General features: G+C 42.5%; 1 protein-coding gene across 3 annotated transcripts in view; it reads right to left on the reverse strand.

Moving 5' to 3' along the window:
* Positions 1-608: 608 nt before the first annotated feature.
* Positions 609-13,784, reverse strand: part of EXOC7 (exocyst complex component 7) — a 46,917-nt gene continuing 33,741 nt past the window's right edge. For 2 of the 3 annotated variants that reach the window (XM_063120329.1, XM_063120328.1), the window contains exons 13-20: positions 12,584-12,650; positions 9,187-9,252; positions 7,736-7,856; positions 5,297-5,392; positions 4,038-4,101; positions 3,490-3,531; positions 3,223-3,356; positions 609-819 (exon numbers count right to left, since the gene is read on the reverse strand). In XM_063120329.1, the coding sequence (XP_062976399.1) occupies positions 717-819; positions 3,223-3,356; positions 3,490-3,531; positions 4,038-4,101; positions 5,297-5,392; positions 7,736-7,856; positions 9,187-9,252; positions 12,584-12,650 (693 nt within the window). In that variant the 3' untranslated portion in view covers positions 609-716. The remainder of the gene's footprint in view (positions 820-3,222; positions 3,357-3,489; positions 3,532-4,037; positions 4,102-5,296; positions 5,393-7,735; positions 7,857-9,186; positions 9,253-12,583; positions 12,651-13,784) is intronic. The other variant, XM_063120330.1, reaches the window with a different exon arrangement.

A 13,784-nucleotide genomic window follows, 5' to 3' on the forward strand; every position in this document is an offset into this window, starting at 1 on the left:
AACATTCATTTCAATGGGGTGGGCGAGAGTCTTTAGATTAAAAAAAGAAGAAGGGGGGAAAGAAAAAGGAATCGGGCCAGCAGCATACGTAAAATGAAAAGAACGGACAGAAACCAGGGACAATATAGGAAAACCTCTGGCAATATACACTGGATGAAATAGAACATAATGATGAGACAGGTTTCTAAATGATAAGGAATTCACAAATTGTAACACAGACTGAACAGGATATCGATCTGATCAGCTACTGGATTGTTGGATATGTTGCTGTTTATAATAAGTTCAAAATCAATTAAAAAAATTGAAACATGAAAGCTAGGGGTGGGGTGGGGGTTAAGCTTACACAGGATTTATTACATTTCTATACTGCCCAATAGCTGGAGCTCTCTGGACGGTTAACAAAACACCACGAGGTCAGAAACAGTGCCTCAGAGGCGCATATTGCTCATTCTTTGTCACAAGTTACATTTGTGTGAACATGATACAACAGTTTTTAAGCCCGTGCATATTTCCCTGCCTATTAGTATTTCATAAACACACGCGCACACACACCAAGGGAGAATTCTGCTGTCATTTATGATCTTGAAAGAAGCCAGACAAACTATAAATCGTGTTCTTAGGAGTTTATAAATTTGATAAATACAAGCATAACACATGGCCTTCAACAGTGGACTGGGAAAGAAGACTGGGAAAGCACCGATATGCAGGCAGCCAGGTCACGCCGATGTGTCAAACAGCTTCTCAATCATCTCCCCCACCTGCTCCACTCTGTATTTAATGTATTTCTCAGGGTTCTTGGTAAAGGGTACATTTCCATATCTGCCAAGGCAAAAGCAAAACAAAGTCTTGTGTGACGAGCATTGAGAGGATGTCTCACTTCACCTCCCTTTCTTCACCAGTTGCCACAACACCATCCTCACCACCAGCATTTATACCAAGAACCATCTCAATCCTCCAAGTGCAGTAACTTATGTAGCCAAAAACACCCCAGCCACGCACAAGGCAGTGTTATCAGCATCCTCAGGAAAACCCATAGATTTACAGAAGTACAACAACAACAAAAAAGAATATTTCTCTCCCAATTCCTCCAAAACAACCCAATGAGAACTGAGCATGGTCAGTGGAAACAGAATGCTGACTGACTCTTGGGGTGGGTGGGAACCCCACAAAACAAGGTAAGGGGAGGTGGAATGAGACAGTGTGGCTAGAATCTTGAACAGCAGCAATCCACACTGTGCCATGTTATTGCAGGCCCTGCTTGTGCAATATCCTCCATTCTAGTTCAGTCCCCATCTCTACCCAATCACTGTAAGCATTTGAAAGGCTACTATACAGCAAGGCTGAAGAAAAAAAATAACCACTGTGTTCATCCCAGATGCTGTGAGATTGGGGTCCTGCAGGATAAGCTACAACCACAGAATATACAGTCGTGTGAAAAAGAAAGTACACCCTCTTGGAATGGTATGATTTTACATATCAGGACAAAATAACAATCATCTGTTCCTTAGCAGGTCTAAAAATTAGGTAAATACAACCTCAGATGAACAATAACACATGACATATTACACCGTGTCATGATTTATTTAACAGAAATAAAGCCAAAATGGAGAAGCCATGTGTGAAAAAGTAAGCACACCTTAAGATTCAATAGCTTGTAGAACCACCTTTAGCAGCAATAACTTGAAGTAATCGTTTTCTGTATGACTTTATCAGTCTCTCACATCGTTGTGGAGGAATTTTGGCCCACTCTTCTTTACAATGTTGCTTCAGTTCATTGAGGTTTGAGGGCATTTGTTTATGCTCAGCTCTCTTAAGGTTCCGCCACAGCATTTCAATCGGGTTGAGGTCTGGACTTTGACTGGCCATTGCAACACCTTGATTCTTTTCTTTTTCAGCCATTCTGTGGTAGATTTGCTGGTGTGCTTGAGATCATTGTCCTGTTGCATGACCCAATTTCAGCCAAGTTTTAGCTGTCGGAGAGATGGCCTCACATTTGACTCGAGAATACTTTGATATAAAGAGGAGTTCATGGACAACTCAATGACTGCAAGGTTCCCAGGTCCTGTGGCTGCAAAACAAGCCCAAATCATCATCCCTCCACCACAGTGCTTGACAGTTGGTATGAGGTGTTTGTGCTGATATGCTGTGTTTGGTTTTCGCCAAATGTGGCGCTGTGCATTATGGCCAAACTTCTCCACTTTGGTCTCGTCTGTCCAAAGGACATCGTTCCAGAAGTCTTGTGGTTTGTTCAGATGCAACTTTGCAAAACTAAGCCGTGCTGCCACGTTCTTTTTAGAGAGAAGAGGCTTTCTCCTGGCAACCCTTCCAAACAAACCATACTTGTTCAGTCTTTTTCTAATTGTACTGTCATGAACTTTAACATTTAACATGCTCGCTGAGGCCTGTAGAGTCTGAGATGTAACTCTTGGTTTTTTTGCAATTTCTCTGAGCATTGCACGGTCTGACCTTGGGGTGATTTTGCTGGGACGTCCTCTCCTGGGAAGATTGGCAACTGTCTTGAATGTTTTCCACTTTTGAATCATCTTTCTCACTGTAGAATTATGGACTTTAAATTGTTTGGAAATGGCCTTATAACCCTTCCCAGATTGATGGGCAGCAGCAATTGCTTCTCTAAGATCACTGCTGATGTCTTTCCTCCTTGCCATTGTGTTAACACACACCTGAATGCTTCAGACCAGCAAATTGAAAAAACTTCGACTTTTATAGAGGTGGTCATACTTGCTGATGATCAATTAATCACGGGCATTTGATTAGCAGCACCTGTCTGCTACTTAGCATCTTAATTCCTATGGAAGCAGTAAGGGTGTACTTACTTTTTCACACATGGCTTCTCCATTTTGGCTTTATTTCTGTTAAATAAATCATGACACGGTGTAATATGTCATGTGTTGTTGTTCATCTGAGGTTGTATTTACCTAATTTTTAGACCTGCTAAGGAACAGACGATTGTTATTATGTCCTGATATGTAAAATCATACAATTCCAAGAGGGTGCACTGTCTTTTTCACACGGCTGTATGTGTTGTGGACAAAACACTGGCTCTTTGACCCACCCAAGGACAAGTGAAACCAAGCTAGTTTAATACACAGACCACTGGCATGGAAACAAGAAAGTGGGAAGACACCGTTCAAAGCTTAGCCTGCCTGTGCAAACTCTCTCTTTCTGAACAGATAAAGAGGTCTTTGCAGGACATGACATCACCTGCTTAGGAAGGCAGCGTAGGTCTCTTGCACAATTATTTTCTGGGCTTGCCGGATTTTGTCCCTCTGTTCTGTGTCAGGGATAGCCCAAGCCTTCTGGATTTTACACAGCTCCTCCAGGCCATCATTAAAGCCCTTTACCATAGAGAAAACTAGGTTAAGCAGACATCTGAGGCTGAATAGCAAAACGAAAAAAAGGAGAAAACAGAGAGAGGGGGGCACAAAGCCAAGAGCAAAAACTTTAGCTTGGTCTCTGATAGCCGATTACCTTAAAGCGCTCCTTGATCACCTGCCTCTCCTTGTCTTTGAGCTGTGGAAGGTTAAGAAAAAGTAGGAGGTCTTCTGGTTATTTTCTTCCTCTCAGACTAATTGCCAGTGCTGTTGTTCAAATTGCTTCATGGCCAATTGGGAGCACTTTGATTGGTATTGAGCCCTACCCATTCCTGGGAAGCCTATACAGGCCTTATAGGCAATCCATCAATTAAAGAGTGCTCATGCTTTTATAATATGATTATTAAAAAGATTTTTTAAACTCGCATTTCAGGGTACATTGCCCTCACAAGGTGACTTATGAACATATGAAAATACAATTTAAAACAAAAAACAGCAGCAGCAGCTAAAAATTACAGTCAATGCATCTCCCTATACTTTCCAGCTCTTGTGCCCTCCCAGATATTTAAAGGACAAAAAAAGTGCAGATTTAATGCTTAATCCTTATGTCACATGTACTTTGGGCCTAACCTGAGTTTGGGGTGGTGGTGATGAATACATTTTCCAATTTCCCAACAAATAAAGCTACATTTCAAATGTTCTCACCTTGACTCCAGGTTGGAAGACAGGCAAGTTTCTGTCTGAGATGTAATCTGTTACTTTTAGCCAGCTGAAATAAACATGAAAAATGTGTGAGCAAACTAGATGGGATCTCCGTCAGCATTAAATAACTAAATAAATAAGAAGTAAAATGCAAATGAGAAATCTCAATGCTGTTCCAAGATCAGACCAGAAAATCCGAATGGACCAGATCTAACTCTCCCAGTATGTTCTGCTTCAAGCATTTCTCTGTTTTTACATCCAGCGTACAGAAGAGTGTGTTCCTTTCAGCAGCTCACATTATTTGCTAGGCCAAGGCTAGGCAACCTTTTGCAGATGGGGCACATTTGGAAATTTGAGAAACTGGCTTGGCCACCACCAGAAATGGCTGTTACAATGGCTGCCATGGGAGATGTTGCAAAGGGCAAGTCATCTGCCGAAAAGACTAAGTACAAGGCAGAGGTGGGGTCTCAGCCCTAACACACTAAACCCACAGTTTTCAGCACCAGCAGAAACTTATTACACAGTGATCCAAGCTGCTGGTAAGCAAAAGTGTAAATTATTATTATTTTAAGTGAGTAGGGAAAGGACACCTTGGTGGATGTCTATAAAGTTGTCTGGGGGCACATTGCCTACCCCTGTGTTAGGCTATTCCCTACTCGGCAGCCTAAATACAGGTGCAGAAACAGGATGGGGCTGGCTTTTGCCATTTTCGTTCCTTAAATCCAACTGCAACTTGGGACAGAAACATTCCTGTACACTGGCTTCAGTCTGCATCTTTAAACTTATAGTTAGTCTTCAAAATTTGCTCATTATGGAGACTGTAGATCTCATTTCATCTCCTCACCTCCAGAACACCCACATTATATGCAAAGGCAGCCTCTTAGCTACTTCTGAATAGATATTCAGTATTTATGCAGACAGACAGCATTTATGCAAACACATTTTTAATGAAACACCATCAAGAATGTATCTCAGATTAGTTTCCCAGCATACTGTGCCCTGAGTGAATACCTTTAGCAATGACGATGCTGAACTCTAGAATGCATATAGTATGTTCTACAGAACAGAATTTGTTGCTTAAGATCAGAAGTGCAATCCAACAATGTCAATCATTTTATTGAAGAACATTTTCAAGGAGGATAAATTGACTTTGCCTGCTTTTATCAACTTCTGCTATAAACTCTCCCCACATGGGCATGAGAGTTTGATTACAGAATTGAAGTATGGACTCTAGTGGGAAATGACCGGGGGGTGCTTCTGACCTGCGCTGATATGTCAGGATCTGCTGCTCAATGTGTTCTCTGTATGACCTTTCCGCTGTCTTCTGTGTTACAGCCACCAACTGGATTAGTTCAGATCTAAGAGGAAGGAGAAAGAGGAATGCTAATTGAACAGTGAGTCCATGAAGCAGCAGCACCACCTTTCTGCCTATAGAGCAGGATGCAGTTTCAGGTTGTTTCAAAAAGTTGAACTAAGAGCTCCATCACACCTTTTTTTCCTGCTTTGAGTCTGCGGTTTCCTCCTCGATTTCCTTAGCGAGTCTAGCGCTGGGCGCTTTCATGTCTGTGCGTTGTTGCGCTATTTCAGCTCATGTACAGTGGTGGCCAAAATTGTGGACACTTTTTGAAATTTTCATGTTTTGCAACTTCGCATGCTTATAGAAAATGTTCTGCTTCACAAAATTCAAATGTTTATTTATCAATTGAAAGAGAATTTAATGCTGAATTCAATACAAAAAACAGAATGCAAATATCTACAGTACAAAAAAAAAGTTATGCTTACTTTAGTCTGAAAACAAACACAGGTGTGATTGAGTGAAGAAGTGGATTGGAATTGCAAACCCAGGCATGGCGAGAGTGCAATAAATTGCTGGTGTGATGGAGCTCTAAGTCTTTTTTAGTCCACACATTTGGGCTGGGTTTGGAAGTCAGCCAAAATTTGTGCTTGCCGCCAACCCTGTCCTATGGGGAGGGGAGGGCTCTTGGGCATGACTTTATGCTGAGCTTTTCAGGTGCTCCAAGCACCTCTGAGAGCCAGTACAACTGAGGGTGGAAATATGAGCTCTCTGGCCCAGCTTTGTGCTATGGGTGCATCCCTGCCATTCTGAGCATCAGAAAAGACTAGAAAGCAACTCTGTGGCTCACTACTTTTCCAACTTCTCCAAGGCTTAGCACAAGGTAAGAGGGGGTCCTTTCCATCCCATAAGCCTGGAGCAGGGTTTGGGAGCAGTCAGACCTTGCGCTGATTTCAGAAAGTCTTGGAAAGCACCAAGATGTCTCACTTTTCCAAAGTCAATATAAGGTCTGGGAGACCTTGGCCTTCTCCACATTATGGAGAACAGTAAAGGATCTCACCAGAAAAATAAAATACAGTTGCCATTTGTGGCTCTTTACCTCAAAAAACAATTAAACCCAGCAGGATAAAAATATTGGATATCAGTCATTGTCATCCAGTGTTTCAATAGTAGCCTCTTTCTGGTCAGGATCAAGCTGACCAAGCTACAACCCAACACACAACCTCTTTTTTTTCCATCTACAGAAAGTACTGATAGTGAAAGTGGAATACCAGATGAGATAAAATATAGACTGATGTTGAATTGCTAAGGATATTTTCCCTCAGTCTTTTTGATGGATGGGTTTGCTTGTGTGCTCAGGGATTAACCTGAGAAGGGTCCAACCTTCAAATATTGTAAATAAGTAACTTGGATGTAAAATTGTAAAGCTGTGACTTCCAAGCAGGTAAAAAATAATAATCAACAGAATGTTAAAAGTTAACGCAGGCATGTTGGTACCCTAGGCTCTCAAGAGATTCACTACGTACCCCAGGCACAGTGGGATCAAAGCACCCCAAGAGGTGTTGGCAGTTAGGAGCATGGCAGGAGATGGATGGGAAAGAAGCAATCATCTGGGTACATTTGAGGCAGTGAGAGAAGACACAGTTAGTGGCCATTTTAAGGGAAAGGAGAACCAATAGCAACAAGGGGGATGCAGAAGTAATAGGTTGCGTGTTCACATATAAACATTTGAGTACAGGGCTCTGAGGCGCAGGAACTCCAGGTTAGGAGGACCCTGCCAACCACAATTACAAGGACAGATTGGCTGGCATTTTTCAGTTCCCCTGGCTGCATGTGGTATTATTCCATTCCCATGTGGGCCAGCTGGTTTTGTCTGATGAAATGTGTCCTATGGTGGTGTGCTTTGGCCCTTGGGGCGCACTACGCTCTGAATAACCATCAACTGTACGTTATTGTATGGCCTAGTCAGGTAGAAAAGTTTACGGATAAAGTATCAGGCTAGACAATTCGCAGAAATGGAAAACTATAAAGTAGTCGTTTTGATAGACCTTTTCCCGAGTTTGAGAGAGACTGGCCTTTGAAGGCACAAAAGCAACCAGGAGGAAATGATTCCCTAGATTTAATGGTAAGTGCTCTCCAGAGCAAGAGCCTCTCTGCTGGCAAGATAAAAGAGTGTGATAGAGGCTCCTGGTGGCTTTTATTTTCCATTGCCTTATGCAAGACAATGACAGACTTCAAAGGGCCCTTTCTGAAGAGGAGCAAAGCATGAGGGGAGTAGATAAAATGGAGTACAAGATATGCTCTGCAGAAGAAATGAGACGCTTGCGAGCACAACTCAGAGCTGTACTGGTAGAAACTCCAGATTCCCAGCATACACCATGGAAGTGAGCAGCATTTGTGTACTTACTTTTCAAGGGACTTGAGAATGTAATTGTAGTTGTTATGTAGGAAGATGGCACTTAAAGCTGGGTCCTCATAAACTTTGGATTTACTGAGAAGGTTTAGTTGTAAGTTGCCCAGAACTTTGCCTTAATAGAAAGAATGCATAAATAGGAGGAGAGAGACAACTCTAAAGATCTGAGTTTTGACAGAGACATTAAGGCTGTATGTAGTTTACCTATGCCACTCACTTTAACTGGCTAAATTTTAATTCATTTACATGTTCCCAGGGGCATTTCTAGAGTACCATTTGTGCTACCCATCAAAAGACACGGTGCAGCTATTCTATTTCCTCAACATATCTTTTGTGGAAAGAAAAAAGATGGAAGAAGTGGTGGGAACCCATCGGAGAGTTTCAAGTGGAAGGCGAGGTCACGTGAGACCTCCCCCGCCCCCAGTAAAATTAATCAAATGAGACAAGAGGGGGCTGTCTTCACAGCGCCAGGTTGACACCACTACGTTGCGGTGGCAAGTTGTCCTTACAACAGGAGGCAGTCCGGGGTCTCCAGTGGCCACTAGGGTCGACAGGCCTGCCCCTTCCCCCAGCGACCAATAGGGGGCCACCTTCTGCCCGGGAATGCCCCCGGAGTAGCTCCGAGTGAGGACAGACTAGTGGAAGAGCTGGGCTGACCTAGCTCTGGTTGGAAAAGTCACAGTAAGTCCCTGACTTTTCAGCCGTGCATCTTTGCCCCCAGGGCGGCTTCGAATCTGTGCCTCATATAACATATGTAGTGTGGATTCGGACCCAGCCTGGGGCAAAGATGACGTCAAGACAGCCCCAAGGTGATTGCACAATAAAAGCCTTATTTGAAAGCACCCAAGTCTCAATGAATATGATCCTGAAAAACAGTTTCTCAACTGTGAGATAGCATTTTATTAACAAAAACTACCTTTAAAAAAAAAAAGAAAAAAAGGTCATGTCTTACATTTACTTTTCCTTGGTGTAGGAGATTAATCCCCACTTAATGAAAGAGAGATGAATTGTCAGTTTTTAAGTAGCAGTAACCCTTAAACAGTGTTTGCCATCTAACTAGAACTATATAGTGGATCAAACAAAGCCCACGATTTGCTCAGTGTGTTTTATGTTGTTAAGCAAAAAATATTATGGAAAAAATTACTATAAAAGTCCTAAACAAATTCTAACAATACAGTTATTATCTAATCCCTAATTGAATAATCTGATCTGAACTATGTTTCAACAGACATTCCCCATAGCACACCCTAATAAAATGAAACACTTTCCTACTTTTCAACACCATTAGCAGAATGAGCAACTATAAGCATAATCCTCTGTACATTTACTGTGAAGTAAATCTCACTATATCCAGTGGGTTTACCCCCCCCCCCCAGGTAAGTTGCATAGGGATTGCAGCGTGTCAGAAGGAAATAGCTAGTAACTATTGGTGAAGAGCTACTCACAGATGTAGGTGCTGAGTAGCCGTCTACTAAATTCAGAACTGTAGCTACTGGCTGAAGAGCTGGTCTCTGAAAGTGAATGAGGATGAAATCAGTTACTATATGCCATTTTATAGTCTATATGTGGCCAATCTGTCTCCCACTCAAGTAACCTTTTGTTTCTATAAGATCAGCTAAAATATTTGAACTTGGACTTACCATGAAAGCAAAGCATCATCTCTGTTTCACTCTAGAACAGCCTTTCCCAACCTTAGATCCCCAGATGTTGTTGGCTGGGAATGAAGACAGTTGCAATCCAACAACATTTGGGGATTTAAGGCTGGGAAAGTCTGCTCTAGATTTATTTCCAATCATTTTCTGCAAAGCAGAATAGAATTACATTCAGTGTGAACCTTTGTCTCCAAAAATTGCAGAACATGGGTATCTTACCCTTAAGAACTACTCCACAGCAATCTTCACAAATTCAGATATCGTGAGTATTGTTTCCCAGAAAGTGACCAATTAACCGCCCACCCTCAAATCTGTTTCAGTATCAGATATTCTCATTAGGATAAAAATGAAATGCTCTTTCAGAGAACCATGAAAATTAGCTGTGCTGTTTCTTCAATATTAATGCAACCAATCATTCGGCTTTCAGTGGGCACAAAGGAAAGCTTTCTAGGATAGGAAGGGAATATCCAAGGTTTCCATCACATGAAGGAGACAGGATCTTAAAAGGGTTAACTTGTATGAATGCTAATATCAGTGTTGGCCAGCAACACCAACTAAACCTGTTCAGCTACAAAATGTCTCCTACATAGAATCACCTGTCCCTGGTCCAAAGTGGGCCTCTGTATCTTTAAAGACCAAGCCACCAGATGCCCCTTCTATACAGTAGCCCTGGAGAACCAGTCAACCCAGACTTCATGTCTGAGCACAACCAAGTCAGTAGCAGTTATTTCCCTGGGCTTGGGAGAGGTGTCCTGACTGGGGGTGGGGATTGCAGAATCCTTTAACCCTCAGGATACAGAAAGAGCTCTGCTTTTCTGAGAGTGAAGGCACAACTAAAACAAAGTTTTGAACAATGGATGCAATTAACTTCTAATTGCCTTGTTTACAGATACATCCAGAGCAGATTGTGTGCCGACTGATTCAGGCACATATGGTTGTTACACAGCACTTGGCTCCCCTCATCTTGTGAGGTTCCAATTGTGCATTTGCAAAAGAAGACACATAAGGAGAACCCCTCAAGGACAAAAGTAGCTGGAGGGTGGACAGTCTCAAGCAGAAAAAAGGCAGCAATCTCCCCACTTTCCTGCTCAAAATCACAGTACTGTGCCTAGGGAAAAATGACTCTTGGGGCATCTTTATAGGCATGTGTGTGTAATATGTAGTTTGCCCAGGGGCAAACTACATTAAGATCAAGAGTGGGTGGTCTATTACCATCATCACCAAGAACAATTGAGAGCTTTGAGCTGCTTTTCAGACATTTAGCCTCGGAGGAAATGAACAGTTACTTTCATATACCAGTTATAAGCTTGGGGGGCGGAAACAAGAACAACCATCACTGATACTCTGCATCCAGAGATTTCCACATAATTGAAACAGACAGTTTTTTTGGGTTTTTTTTACTGAGTAGGGTTAAAAACAAACAAGTATGTAACCAGAATGCAAAAAGAGAGTAGCATTAGCTATGCACGTGTGTATTACAAGTATTACTGCTGCTTACCTCTGGGATCTAAAGGAATATTGTATGTGTCCCCAAGAACTATAAAATTTAAGGCAGAGTTGAGATAAAAGAGTGGGAAGAAAAAAGAGAGAGAGAGAAAGAAAGAAAGAAAGAAATGCAAAGTGCAAAAAGACAGGTTAGAGACAACCGTACCTTCAAGAACAAAGCAGAAGATACCAACACAGAGCACTATGGGCTCAGCAGACAGGAGCCACTCCTTTTTTTAGGCAGCACAATCCTATACGTGTCTACTCAGAAGTAAGTCCCATTGTGTTCAGCAGGGTTTACTCTCAGGTAAGTGGGAATAGGATTGTAGCCTGGATGTTAAATTGTGTGACATCCACAGTTGGCTACCACTTGGGTGCAATGGCCACTGCTACGTTTTGCTGCGCCAAAGTCACAGAATTGAATTGCAGACACCCTGGCAATGAGTTGCCACTCCTCTGGCCAATGAAAGAGTGCGCTCCGCCACTGTCTTTGCCCATAACCATTTTTAGCAGGCGAAGGAAGCATGAAGAAGGGACGCTGACAAGTCAGCCACAGAAATGGGTCATGTTTCAACTACTATTCAGGCAGTGGTTAAGGACAGATGATGGGAGCACATGCAAGATGCAGTTTGCACATTTAAACCTTCTTAGCATGGACCTGACTGGACAAACTAGTGCTCTCTTTAAAGATGATCATCTCAAAAAAAATTGTTACCTCTTTTCAGAGCAACATCAGCAGAGAAAATTTGAGAACCTTACATTGATATATCGCTGCATACCTAGATAGGCCTAGGAACATAAACATTATAATTATTCAGCACATAGTTAAACTATGGAATTCGCTACAAGAATTTGGATGGCTTGAAAAGGGGGTTAGACAAATTCCTGGAGGAGAAGCCTATCACTGGCTACTAGTCCTGATGGATATGTGCTATCTCCTGTATCAGAGGCAGTAAGACTATATGCACCAGTTGCTGGGGACTATGGATGGGAGGGTGCTGTTGAACTCATGTCCTGCTTGTGAGTTTTCCATGGCCAGATGGTTGGTCACTGTGTGACCAGAATGCCGGAATAGATGGACCCTTGGTCTGATCCAGCAGGGTTCTTATTGGGTAAAAAAACCTCTTCCTAAACTATTATCATCAGGTGTATTATATACCTTTGGTCTGTGATGTGACATCTGAAGTATGTGGACCAGGAAGTGACATCTAAAATCAGAGCATTTGCTTCTCATTTTATCAGAAACAAAAGCTTTCTAGATTTCATAAGCTTTCACTCTTCCACCAGAAGAAACTGGCCCAGAATCAAATGAATACTCCAGATGATGATGATGATGATGATTGGGTCATGAAATCAGTTAACAAGCCATTCATATGGGAACAATCACTTGGGAACTATTTTCTCACTGGAAACTATTGCTCTTTGGAGATGAATGGCTATTACACAATCAACCCTTTGTAGGTTTCAAGGATCGCAGAGCTAGCAGCACTCTTAAGAGGCTGATAAGAAAACAGAGGCATTCTTCTGAGCTGTCTTATAAAACTTCTTATATGGCTGAGGGTTTTGCCGTACCAGATCAAACTAGATGGCTGAGGCAGCGAGTCGTGAACGAGTTATACCTTTGTTAAGGAGGTTTTACTGCAAAGCAAGCAAAGCAAGTGTTCCAGGAAGGTGTTCTTGTATCGAAGGAACCCTGTACAAGTACCTTGGGATGCCAGCATGGCACCTGCCGTTTCCTGAAAATCCAGCAGCTGCTGCAGGAAAAGAATGGCCTATAAAGAGAAGGGAGAATTTTTAAAAAAGAAAAAAAAAATCCATTGGTTATCCTCTATTTTGTTTAAAAAATAGTCCAGAATTTTTTCAAAGATTGCTATGGAAGAATATAATTTCCCTGGGAAAACAGATGTCATATAGTACTTGGCCTCAAAGATATATTAATATCACCTAAAATGTAGCCCTTTATGAGTGCAGTAATTAATGCCATATAGTTTTGGACTTGATATAAAGCACAAATGGCTTTCTTCATGGCAGGCAAATGAGGCCAAAGGGTCTGTTTACATTCTTGACGGTCCGCCCGCCCACCTCCCACCTCAGTCATCCATTGTGTGAGCAAAACTGCTCAGGGTCAATCCCCCACCAGCGTATGCGTCTCTCTGGTTGCCAGGTCTTCACTTGGAAATGGTGTCTACTCCTTTAAAAACTCAGGCACTGAGTGAAAAATATAGCCACTGTGATTCTTACCCCTTCGACATCCACGAGTGCTTTTGCTCACCTACCCTGCTACTCTAGTTTTTCCCCATAGCAGGTGGATAGAGCAGGCAGTGAAACAGCTGCATCCCTTTCTCAGAGCTTCTGGATTTTTAAAGTGACAAGCACCATCTCTGATGAAGACCTGGCAACGTTAGGCAAGATGACAAGGAACGGCAGGGGAACATTGCTGCTCGAAGTCAAGCCCCGTCAAGATAAGGCGAGAGATGGGGTTCGCCATACCCAAATCCGGACCTGGAGGATGTGTTCTACCTGCCCAGATCACCCCACACCCCCCAAGGACATTTGCTGGAGCTGAGGTTTGAGGTGAAAAATTTGGAATCTGTAGCTTGAAATGCAGCAAGCAGATAGCACAAGTCTGATGAGCAAGCGAAGGTTGAAGGCAAGGACTCCTAGTATTTATATCAGGCCTGTCCAATTCCAAGGCTCCATACTGCCTGTCAATCAAAACAGGCTGATGCTGTATACTTTTATCCCCTTCTGTGCCTGAAGAGGGATCCAAGGCCTGAGCATACACAGCCCCATCTAGATCAGTAGGCTAGGACTCTGAGATACATGGCTGAAATTTGGGAGGGCCCTGAAAATTTGCTTGTGCCTGAGCACTAGATTGCTGCACAAATAGGTATGGACCGAGCACT

This window comes from Elgaria multicarinata, chromosome 3 (genome assembly GCF_023053635.1).
Source record: "Elgaria multicarinata webbii isolate HBS135686 ecotype San Diego chromosome 3, rElgMul1.1.pri, whole genome shotgun sequence".
Lineage (NCBI taxonomy): Eukaryota > Metazoa > Chordata > Lepidosauria > Squamata > Anguidae > Elgaria > Elgaria multicarinata.